The sequence below is a fragment of the Crotalus tigris genome, unplaced genomic scaffold (assembly GCF_016545835.1).
Source record: "Crotalus tigris isolate CLP2741 ecotype Arizona unplaced genomic scaffold, ASM1654583v1 scf7180000017588.1960692, whole genome shotgun sequence".
Lineage (NCBI taxonomy): Eukaryota > Metazoa > Chordata > Lepidosauria > Squamata > Viperidae > Crotalus > Crotalus tigris.
In genome coordinates this window covers 1,279,571-1,292,075 of record NW_024096494.1, presented here as the reverse complement: position 1 = coordinate 1,292,075, position 12,505 = coordinate 1,279,571, and the positions used below count along the sequence as shown (strand labels likewise).

The following is a 12,505-nucleotide window of genomic DNA, read 5'->3' as shown; positions in this document are numbered from 1 at the left end:
CTGGTATGTGTTTTATAAATACAAATTCTTTACTAAGACTAGGTTACTGGAATTGTGTCCAGTGGCAATCAAAGCAAATTGCAACAGTAATAAAATGCTGAGATATGTGGTGATGTTATAACACAAAGGCATCATTCCATCTTTGTGTCCCAATGTCTGATGCAGGTACATAAGGTGAGATATTGTGTAATTATGTCATCACACAAATGCCATCATTTGCTCCCATAAGCTATTGTAGTTTATCCTTAGTAGCATAATAGTGTGAACACATGGCTCGTCAGAAAGGCCTTTAGAAATGCATGACACCAGTGGTAGAATTCAAATATGTGAACAACCAGTTCTCTGTGTGGATGCTGCTTCCGGAAGTCCATTCTGGGCCTGGGCAACAAAAAATTAGCTACCGGTTCTGCTGAACTGGTGCAAACTGGCTGAATCCCACTACTGCATGAGACCATCCTCCCTCAAAATGCTGGTGTTTCAGAATCTGTGAATATAATTGTATTAATCGGTTTTGATTTTTAATCTTATTCTATTTATATTGTAAGGTTCTCTGGAAATGGAGTGCCATATAGTCCATAGCAATAAATAACTCACCATGTGGAAGTTCATTCTCTCAGAGATCAGATTTGCCCCAACCTTGCTGGCCTTTTTGTAAGGCCCTGAAGACCTGGTTGTACTACTGAGATGGAGCTTTGGGTGTGTGGCTGAGTTCCCATCATGGTTGTGTTAATTGATCTTTTATTTCAACTGCTATGTTATTTATTGGTTTGTTATAATGCTTTTACCTTGTATGTAATCATTAGCCAAAAAGAGTCATGTACTTGAGATGGGTGGCCATATAAATTGAATGAATGAATAAATAAAATAAAATATAAAATAAAATAATAAAATAAAATAATAAAATAAAATAATAAAGTAAATAAAATAAAAATAAAATAAAATAAATATTGCTTGCCTATTGGAGAAAAGTTTTTAATTTCCAATGGAACAAACAGCAACTTTCCAAGTGTGGAACAAAGATAGGAAAATTATGGCCTGGGAATGGTTGACAAGTATGCTGAACACAGAGAGATTTGTAAGTGTAAAAGCAATACCCATTAATAATATCATCATCATCATCATCTCATGCAATATTTATGCTTTTCCTCTGGGAGCGTAAGGAGACAGGTGTCCTGGATTTCACCTTCATTTAGCTTCTCCAAAACCACATTTGAAATAAATTGAACAGAAAGGTAGTGATTGGCACACGCTCCAGAGACTACTGCGATCAAGAGATGCAAATCTCGTGGGTTCCAGACTGCTGCCTTAGTCTTTATGCTAGTCTATTTATTTCAAAGACAACTGGATGATGACTGCTGATTACCCAGATAAGCCTCCATAGCAATCCAGATGAACACTCCTGAAAATCAATTTTCCATTGTTCCATATTTAAGAAAGAAAATCTATTGTTCACACAAACTGGGAGAAAAAAACATTAAATTCTTTGTACGATACACCCTACCTATTCTATAGGATGGGCTCCAGCACAAATCCAAAAGCTTGGAAGACTAAACCTTTGGTCTTGGTGACATATCCCTGATTGGATCCTGCGATGGTAATCTATTCTGTCTAATCAATTTGCCCAGCAAATCCATCAGTCTCAAGAAAGATTAGTAGTTCCCCATTTTTGTCTCAGTTGAATAATACCAAAAAATGAAGACCTTTTGGAGGTTGCACCTTGTCCCTAATGAAGAGGTAGGCAGACAAGGGTTTTTTTCAGCCTGGAAGTCCTCTTTTTTGTTTTTAAAGTATTTTGGCTTCCAAAGACTACAGAGATCCAAGTGATGCAATGATACAGGTGTTTTGTAATTTTCAAAGGTGGCAGTTGAAGAGATTATAAGGGTGGAAATTGGTATGCTCTTGCTTTTCAGAGGTTTAACAAATCCCTTTCCATTGCTACTTCTGCAAAACAGCAGTGCAAAAACAGGTTATGCCAGGTCAATCTGGCAATGCTCCAGAGGCTCTCGATGGAGGCCAGAGGGTCACGTGCTGGCTGTGAGGCTGTGGTTGCTGAGGTTCAGAAACATTGCTTTAAAGTACTGTTTCAAAGATCCATTCCCTGTATTAAACAAGCAGAAGAAGCTGAAATGAATCTGTTAGAAAGAGGAGGGGAAAATATAAAGTTTTGGGATGCAGAAAAATAAGCAAAATATTTGTGTAAGATGAGAGTTTCCATTTTAATGTTTCCCTAGAGCAGGGGTAGGCAACCTTGGCTCTTTTATGACTCGTGGACTTCAACTCCCAGAATTCCTGAGCCAGCCATGCTGAGGGGAAAGAGAGAGATTTCCAAGCTCAGCCATGCCGGCTCAGGAATTCTGGGAGTTGAAGTCCACGAGTCATAAGAGAGCCAAGGTTGCCTACCCCTGCCCTAGAGAAATATATTAGAATGCAAAGTTTACAGAGTTCTGAAAACGAGAACCGCCTCTGTTACCTCAGTGCCAGTCATTACCTGTTTATTTAATTCCTAAAGCAATATATAATGATATAGCTCAGTCTGGAAGGCTTCTCTGAGTGGCTAATCAATAAAATTCAAACAAATAGGTCAGATGACAATGGAAAAAAATACAAAATAGCAGAACAAATATGAAGGACCTAAACAGAAATAAAGAAGAGAAGTATGTTCCATGCTCTCCCCAAAAACAGAATTCCTGAAAGTCTTCGGAGAAACCGTTACTGCTAAACTAATAGCAGCATTTTTGTTGTGGTTCATTAAAAAAAATTTTTTTTGATTTAGCTTTGACTTTTTAAATTTTGAAGTAGCATGTTTTTTAATCTCAACCATTGCAGTATTCTTTGTGCTTTAGCTTGTGTGAAACCAGGTTGTCTCTTGTGTCAAGCTCTGGTTTAAAAACATTGTTTGTTGACTAAACCACAAGTAATTTGTTTGGTGTATATAACTAAATCTAAACCTGGATAAAAACTATTCAGCAAAGAGTAACCCATTCCTTGGACAATCATTTTTTTTTTAAAAAAAAAACCTGTGAAGTTAGGTATGCATATGTGTGTACATACATCATCATCATCGTCATAGCTATTGTCCAAAGGATGAAGGCGTCTTTTGCATGTTTCCAACCAATACAGTCCTGAGCTTTCTGTTGCCAATTGGGCCCACAATGCTTGCTGATGTCATCAATCCAGCTTGTTTTAGGTCTCTTTCAAGGATGCTTTTTATCAAGTTGGATCCATTCTATGATCGCCTTGGTCCACCTGTCATCAGTTCTTATTGCTGTGTGACCAGCCCATTTCCATTTCAGTTCTTTTACTCTCTTGATGGCATCTAATCCACGTGCAGGTCTTTCTATCTTGTCTTGTAATGCCTAGCATGTATCTTTCCATGGCTCTTTGCGCCACTTGTAGCATTTGTATCAATTGTGAGGTTAGTGTCCATATTTCACTGATATGAACAGCAAGTAGCACACACTGATCGAAAACTTTTCTCTTCATGCAGAGGGGGAGGATGTTCTTGAAAATTATCCTTAGCTTGCCAACCACATTTAACATGTTCCGTTTCTTTTATTGTAACATCTTCCACAGAGATCCATTAGCACAAAGTATATGTAGTGGTCTACTACATTTGGTTCTTCTCCAGATATAATTTTTTTTTCTTTCTTTGGTGAATGTACACACATACATATTGATACATATTTATACATGTAACTGAAGACATTAAGAAAAAGCTTTAAAAAGAAAAACTAGAGTGCCCACCAACATATTTAATTGCTGAGTTCCTTATTCGCAATTATTGTCAGCATTCTATAAAAAACTATTGCCATAGCAACATAATGCAACCAGGAAAAAAATTGCTCTGGTTTTCTGTTGTCAAACCCAGAGTCCATTTGGGAGTGGAGCCATTTGAGCAATTTTTTGCACATCTGGCCACCCTCAAAACTAAATCAAAATTAAGAGGATGAGGAAAAGCCTGAATGGTATCAAAACACCAAAGCATAGTATTGATGCATTTTATTGAATAGACTAGTAACATACCATGAGATTTGTTGGTGTTAACTATTTCAAACTCCTTTGATTTAATTACCAACAGATCCACTTGAATAGCATCTCAGTGTTCATGTTAATGAGGAATTCATGCTAGACTTGCATCAAGGAGAGATTGCACAAATTGGGACCTCCAAGAGCTCTAATGTGGCACTTGGAGCTATTTCAAAAGTTGTTATCAAATGGCAATTTTGAGAGACTATGAGAGAAAGTGAATGTGAATCTTGAGACAGAAATAACAGTATAACAGAGTTGGAAGGGATCTTGGAAGTCTTCTAATCCAACTTATGCTCAAGCTTGAGACTCTATACCAGAGGTCCCCAACCTATGGTCTGCGACCTGGTACTGAGCCGCGGCCTATTAGCCACCAGGCCACGGGAATAGCTGGTGAGCCCCACCCCATTCGTATCACTGCCACACGGGCACTAGCGGCCCCATTTGCGCATGCACGGGGACACTAGCACTGTCGTGAACATCACAGGCATGTGCGGCCCATTTGTGCATGTGCGCATGCCTCAGCATGCATGTCATGGGCGTTCATGGCCCATTTGTGCATGTGCATGGGTATCAGCATGTGTGGCCCATTTGCGCATGCGTGTGCACGCTAGCACCACTGTTGTGCGCAAGCCCATTTGCAAATGCGTGCACGGGCCACACGCACGGACATTTCTCTGCTGCTCCCTTTCCTTCCAAGCCACCCAGCCGGAAAGATTGGGGAACTTTGCTCTAAACCATTTCAGACAAATTTATCCAATCTTTTCCTAAAAGCCTCCAGTGATGGAGCAGTCATAACGTCTGACTGATTGTCATAACTTTCTACTGATTGTTCTCACTATCAGGAATTTTCTCCTTATTTCTATGTTGGTTCTCTCCTTGGTTAGTTTCCATCCATTTTTTCTTGTTCTGCCTTCAGGTGCTTTGGAGAATAGGTTGAACCCCTCTTCTTTGTGGTGAGACAAGGTGAAAGAAGGAGAGGAGTAATTATATTAATTATTGGGATTTAAAGAGTCTTTGAGGGAGATAGAACTGCTGAATATGTTCCACAGCACCCAAGCAACAGCCAAGGTTAAGGGACACACAGCAGACTTCCTGTCACACCATCACCATTTCTTCTATCACTCTGTAGCCACATCTCAACATCCAACACCTGAAAGAATCAGCTTAACAGAGGAGCTGGCTCTGCCATTTGTGTTGATAATCTAGTGGAATGGCAGGTCTTTCCACTGTGTTTCATTTTTTTTAAGGCTATGTTATTGAGAACATGACTGCTTTTACCTACTGCCAGATAGGAATGTCTTACGTAGAGATTTTATTTTATTTTACAGCCCCCTGTCTAAGCAAAGAAAAAATGTCATCAGCTGTGTAACTGTGCATGATTCCCCATATTCTGATTCCTCTGGCCACAACAGTCCATATGCAGTACGACATCGTGGAGGAAACAATAATGGAAACAATTATGACACAAAGGGTGTACACGAGTCACACTGTAATGGCAATCCTCGGACGATCATTGTACCACCACTGAAAAACCAGGCCAGCGAAGTCTTAGTAGAATGTGATAGCTTGGTACCAGGTAAGTTGGCTGTATATCATCAAGAAATAAAAAGCCTTAAATGAAAGGTGGTTAATGGTTGTGGTTAGCATGCCATGTTTGCAGGGAAGAGGGAGTTAACAAAGAGATAACAGTCTTGTTGCCAGCCAAAAGATGAAGTTGTAGAGTGGTGGCAAAAACAGGTCTTTTTTTTTTTAGGAAGTTTCTATCCATGTTACTTTTCTTTACCATTATTGGGACCATGGGGGAGGACTGGAAGAGAGGCAGAAATAGGTGATAGGTGGATAAATCTCCCCCAAACTGTCCATGGTCCGTTTGCCTTTAATAGGGCTTCTCCATGATTTTTGTCTTTTTTTTGTTTGTTTGTTAAAGTAAATGTTAAAAAATGCAGACAGAAATAACAGCCCTTTGGTATCTTTTGTGTCAGCAGGGTAGCTGTCAGAAATCATGCTCAATATGATTTGGCCATCTCTGGTGATGTATTGTCAGCTTTTGGGGGATAAATAATTCCAGTGGGAACATGAGTCATAATATACATGTACAGTCCCTATGTCTTCCACCTCATTGGTATTTAGGATTCTCTAGTTAGTTTCTTCATGCTCTGTCAAACTCAACCATAAGTAGCCCACCAATTGTGAAGAGTAAAAAGGAGAGAGAGAGAGAGAGAGAGAGAGAGAGAGAGAGAGAGATGATTTTCCAAAGCCAACATAGAAGAGCTCTACATGCAAATAGTTTTGAAAAAAAAAACCCCACTTTCTTGGAATTTATAACAGAAGTGATGATGACATCTTGCTCCTTTTTTCCATGCTAAGGACCATGCTTGATCTCTGAAGAACGTGCTGAATATTGCATTCCTCCAAATAGGATAGGCCAAGACACAGATCTGGGAAAGGCCAGAATGAAAATTATTCTTTATAAAATATATTTTTATTAAATTAATATAAAAAAGGAAAACCAGTTTGGTGTAATGATTAAGGCATGAGACTAGAAAGAGGAGACCATGACTTCTTTATCCCAAACCAGCTGGATGATATTGGGCCAGTCTCTCTCTCTCTCTCTCTCTTTTCTCTCTCTCTCTCTCTCTGTCTCTCTCTCACTTTTAGCTCATCCCTGAGGATCTTCAGAGATGCATGTAGCTTTGTAAAGGCAGGTTGTACATTCTCCCCAGACTCCTAACTCTTAATGGATTAAATAGGAATAAAGCAAGGTGTAACTTGACCAAGAAAGGAGCTTGGCATTAATTTTTGTGTCAGTTTTAAGTCTGAAAGCTCCTGAAGTTTATAGATCTGAATGCAATAATAAATCTATGTTCTTTTCCCCTCTAGTCACTACTAGTCACCACTCATCTTCCTGTAAGTCAAAGTCCTCTAGCATTGTGACCTCCACCAGTGGTCATTCTTCAGGGAGCTCATCTGGAGCCATTGCCTACAGGCAGCAGCGGCCAGGACCACACTTCCAGCAGCAGCAGCCTCTTAATCTCAGCCAGGTAAGCCCGGGGTAAATGAGCCCCCAAAGCTTTGTAATAGCCTCTGGACATTACAATCCAGGCAAAGCAACTTAATTCCATAGAGATCAGTTTACTCAAAATTAGCTATATCAATGTAACCTCAGCCATGGATCAAAGGTTAGAAAGGAGAGAAGTGGAAGGAGTAGGTAGAAAACTTTTCATTCAAGAGATGCATGAGGTCTGGATCTCGATAACTGAGTTCTTGAACATGCTAAGTCAAATTGTGATTTGCTCCTGGTTGCATCCTGTGATTGTGGTTTGTAAATCATAACTTCTGTGTTCTTGGCTTGGATTATGCCTAACTTGCAGAACAATTAGGCAGAATGTGAATGCAAGTGACTATGTACATATGCATTTTAGAGTTGGTGAATCTAAAAGAAAATCACATTGCTGTAGCTTAAACTACAGTAACAAAAATGATTACAGAAAACTGGAATAAAGGTGTATTCTTCCACCCTTTATTCTGTTTCTTTTCTTTCCCTTTCCTTGCACTGAATTGTAAATTTTAATTTTCCTGGATGAAGGACCTCTTTACGTGTTCAGCGATGGCACTGATCAGTTGTACAACAACAAAAACTACACATATGGGTTTTCTCATATTGTTAATGAAACAGTGTGGCACTTGTACAAACTTGGCAGACCAAATGGAATCCTTAATCCTTCAGCTACTTTTTTAAAATTACTTTTCCTAACTAGAATCCAACATGGAAAGAAGCTGATGGGGAGAAGGGAATCTGCAGAGGAAAAATTACTCTTTTAAGCATCCTTTGCCTGAGAGTCTCTGTCCTCCTCAATTCCAGTCCATGAAATTAAGCCATGATTTTTATAGAAAAATATGATTGCTGATTACTCTACTAGAAAGGTAGAAAAGAAGGCTGTGTACATCCATTTCCATTGCTCTCAATTTCTTGATTTTGTTAAGCTATCCCTTTGGGTCCCCCCTCCCCAATTTCTCATTTTTGAAAGTCTGTCCAATTGAGAGGATTCTTTCAAAAGAAATGCTCATATTAAAATTGTATGAATGGAGGCACATTTCCCCAAGGAAGTTTTTAAAATTTTGATTTTTTCCATATAGTTATTAACAAGTTTTGCTGATACATTATTTTCTATAATATTTGATTTTGGTACATAGGCTAAATTTGCCCCCACCTTGAAAATATTGTCCTCTTGGCCATCATGTTTGCCTTTTATCCACATCCTTCCACTCATGCTTAGCATATACTTCAGGGTAGGGGAGGGTGACAGATTCTCAGCCAGAAATGCAAGACAGTCCATGTTGCTCAGTTCTAGCAAACACTCGAAACCAAGAGGGTTGAAAGTTCCAGAGGACAAAGAGGAACCCCCAACTCTTACCATCAGTTGCTCCTTTCTTTCTTTTGCACAGGCGCAGCAGCACATGGCAACCGATCGCACAGGGACCCATCGCCGACAACAGGCCTACATCACTCCAACAATTGCTCAGGCACCGTATTCCTTCCCACACAACAGCCCTAGTCATGGCACGGTCCATCCGCACTTGGCTGCAGCTGCTGCCGCCCACCTTCCAGCTCAACCTCATCTCTACACGTATACGGCACCCGCGGCTCTGGGTTCCACAGGCACCGTGGCCCACTTAGTGGCTTCTCAAGGCTCAGCTCGGCACACCGTACAGCACACCACTTATCCAGCCAGCATTGTCCACCAAGTTCCAGTCAGCATGGGCCCTCGTGTCCTTCCATCACCCACAATCCACCCAAGTCAGTATCAAGCTCAGTTTGCCCATCAAACCTATATCAGTGCATCTCCAGCCTCCGTCTACACTGGATATCCCCTAAGTCCTACAAAGATCAACCAGTACCCATACATCTAAACACTGGAAAGAGGAAAACAAAAAGACGTTTCAGCACACATTGAGAGGAACAAGGCTGCTTTTATACTGAAGAATGTCACAGGCAAATGAACAATGCAAACAGGAGGCTCCAACAAAACTTGAACAAAGGAGACTTTAACGAAGAAAGCAGACAAAAGAAGACAAGACACGTCCTACACTTTTATTTAAAAAAAAAGAAAGAAAAGAAAGAAAAAAAAGCTAAAAAGAATGAAAAATAAAAATACAAAAAAAAAAAACAATTCTGCACCAAACCACATAGTGGAAGAAGCAGAAGGACCACAATTGTCCGGTCCTGTTTTGGATAATTTCACCAAGAGACTTTTACAGATTATTTTCATCTGATTACAGGAGACTCCATTTAGGAATTTGTTGTTCAAATCTTCTAATACAAAGTTTCATAGGTGTTTGGGTATATTTTTTTTAATTCAACAAAGAAGCATACACATTAGGGATTTATCCAGAATTTCAAAAGGGTTATGACTTTGTCTTTGCACTGGTTGCTGTAACCCAAAATAAAAAAAAACCACAATGGAAAGTGTGATGTATTTTCTGTTGGCAATGGAATGAGCAAAAGCTGCTTTGGATTATTCCAGCTCTCCCAATAAGTCTAGAAGCACTAGAAAGTTGGGAGGATAGAAAAACACTGAGCAGAAAACACTATCTCATGAAATCAAAGGCCGTGCTGAATATTTGTTCTTACTCTGAGCATCCTGGATAAATCCCTTTTCTTAAATAATGTATGATAGAATCTCAACTTCCTTACTTGAAAATACTTTTTTTCCCCTTTATTTCTCTGGATAACCCTTCATTATTTGCAGTCCAATCCTAACATTGCCTGCTTTGGCCAATAGCTACTTTGGTCACCAACAGTGTGCTGTTGCTGTTGGAACATAACAGCAATACCGGGAGCAGGTACATAATCCCAAAAGTTTAGGATTGGGTTGTTAGTGTAGGAGTAGAAGTTCTAGCTGGCCCTTGGTAGAATGTAGCACTATACATCCATACAGCCGTTTTCTACTTTGTGTTAAGCTCCAGTGATACCAATAGACTATTCCTCAATGTTATTGCACAAAAAAGTGATATAACATAGGCATGTAACAAATGTGATTGTCGAGGTATATCTGTGTCTGCGTGTGTGAGTGTGTGTGCGCATGTGCGCGCTGATGCTGCCTTTTCTTGTGGTGTGGTCCTCAGCACAGCCATTATACACTGTCACAGTCTTAGTTTTACATCATTCCCTTGTAGTGCCTTACCAAACTACAGTTGCAGTTTTAAGGGTTTACTTCCACTGGTACGCCTAGAAACGGACTGAGGCTGGTTCGAATTTAAACTCAGCTCCTTTTTCCCCTCCTCCTCTTCCTCCTCTTTCTTATGTTTGACTGCTTTCCTTTTTTTCTAGACTTTCAAAAACAAAAATTTAATGTCTTGGTTAAGTTGCAAGGGCCAAATGAAGGCTGCTGGGAGTTTGCTGGAATAGAACAATCAGTGGATCTAAGAAAGGGTTTTTTTCTGGGAAGGGGGTAAAATTGAGATGTCTGGATGAGTTCTTAGCCTCTAAAGCAGCTTTCCAAGGAATTCCATTTTATCAGTTGAATTTCCTTCCAGGATACCCAATTTTCCATAACCTTTTGCAGGTTCATATATTTATTAAAGTATGAATAGAAAAAGGGGTGGGAGAGACACACAGGCTTTGGATTAGTAATATGTAGTACCTCATGTTCAGTTGTGATGTCTAAACTGGGGATGTAAGGGGGGAGTGGGTGAAGGGCAATGACTTGGAATGAACTTTATATATTTTCACTTGAATGGTTTCAGAAATCTGAGAATAAGAGGTATTCTTTCTAGAACATCAGACTCAGACTTGTGCCAAAAGCTGGCTTGGTTTGGTTTGGCTTTCTTCTGTTCTTGAGGAACAGTTGCATCGGAGCTCCTTGACGTGGACTTGGAATGGACTCTACCCCGCTTGTAGCAGGTCTGACTCTGGTTCCTTAGGGTATAGTCTGATCATGTCTAAGCAACATGTTCTGCATTTTGAAGCTAGCTTGGAGATGCAACCATAACTATTACTGTTTTGATCAGCTTTCCCCCAGCTGATGTTCCGTAATCATGTACATAAATCCCACAATATCCTATTGGCTGTGCTAATTTGGAATTCTGGGGGTTATTATCCAAGACATATAGAACTGGATGGGGAAAGATGTTTCTATCAGGTGCTTTCTTCCCTTTGTCCCATTTTGGTCTTGCTGTGCTTTTCTTTTTCTTAAAGGTAATAATCATAATAACAATGCTAACAATAGCTAAGCAGACTCTGTATCTTCCACAATAAATTATTTGTATTTTCCCCCCTTTGGTATATTCTTTTTCAGAAGGATTCCAAAGAGAAGTGTTTGTAAAAATAATAATAAAATAATAATAACTAAAGAATTAGTGGATATTTTATGGTGACATCACTAGATTTTTTTTCTGTTGTGTCAGTCTTTACTGTTCCCCCCTGTGAAGTTTTACTTGTATTAGTGGTTTGAGGTTGATTGTGAAAAAGGCTGTCTGCTATTATAGACAAGTCAGCATGGCTTCTAAGCAAAGACTATCAGATCTGGGCTGCAGAAATTTAGAGATTATATGCAAAAAAGTAATGGAGTTGTCTTTTATGTCATTGCTGTCCTCTAGTGATCATCATGACTTTTTGCAACCTAAATTTGTTAGCCTCCAAGTAGCAGAGACACCTGTTTGGGGATGGTGAAGGGAGAAATGTCAAGAAATCAATATGGTGGCTGTAACAAAATGATCCAAGCCTCCCCCCATTTTTAAACAAAAAACCAAAAAACCATGTGTGGCGATGCATGTAAAGACTGAGCTTTGATTATGGGCTGTGGAAGCCATCTTGCCCTTTTTTTAAAAAAAAAAACTTCTGTGGACACCCCTGCTAAGAAGTGTCCCAATTTTTCTGGTTTCAGAAAAGGAGTGCTTAGGCAATAGGATAAGATGTTGGGTTAAGGCAAGTCAGTTAGTTGAGAGATGAGGGAGGGATCTTAAGAGGTGGTAAAGATAAAAAGCTTGTTCATGAGGGGAGGTGAGAAGAAAGACAAGCACAGTTGTCATATCTGGAAGTGGGCACACTTGCTTCACCAGCAGGAAGGAAGGACTCCTACCCCAAATACTAAAGTGGATATTATTATTTTTCTGAAGTAAATCATTAAAAGCAAAATGGGCTTCTTTTCTGCTATTTAGAAACTGAACCTCTTTTTAATTTTTAGTATCTCTCTGCTTGTACGTATAGTAATGTAAAGGCAGCTGCCTTTTTGAAGAGAATATCTTCTACTCTGCTTCCCCAATGAAGAAATTCCTTACCAGCAGCTGGGTCTTAATAGAATAGTGTATATTCCTCACTTTCTGTCCAGGTTCAAGCACCATGAAAGCTTCATGCTGCTTATATCTTTGAGGGAAAAGATCCTACCATTCAATCCTTGTTGTATTACTAATTTTAATATAATTATATTTTAATCTTTGCTTTAATTGCACTTGCATTTCTGTGTACTCTTGTTGT

General features: G+C 39.5%; 1 protein-coding gene across 4 annotated transcripts in view; it reads left to right on the top strand.

Annotated features, from left to right (window-relative positions):
- HIPK2 (homeodomain interacting protein kinase 2) overlaps positions 1-11,382 on the top strand; it is a 169,558-nt gene extending 158,176 nt beyond the window's left edge. For all 4 annotated transcript variants that reach the window (XM_039362397.1, XM_039362381.1, XM_039362390.1 and 1 more), the window contains exons 13-15: positions 5,358-5,605; positions 6,910-7,070; positions 8,476-11,382. In XM_039362397.1, coding sequence (XP_039218331.1) covers positions 5,358-5,605; positions 6,910-7,070; positions 8,476-8,940 — 874 coding nt within the window. In that variant the 3' untranslated portion in view covers positions 8,941-11,382. The remainder of the gene's footprint in view (positions 1-5,357; positions 5,606-6,909; positions 7,071-8,475) is intronic.
- The last annotated feature ends 1,123 nt before the right edge of the window (positions 11,383-12,505 follow it).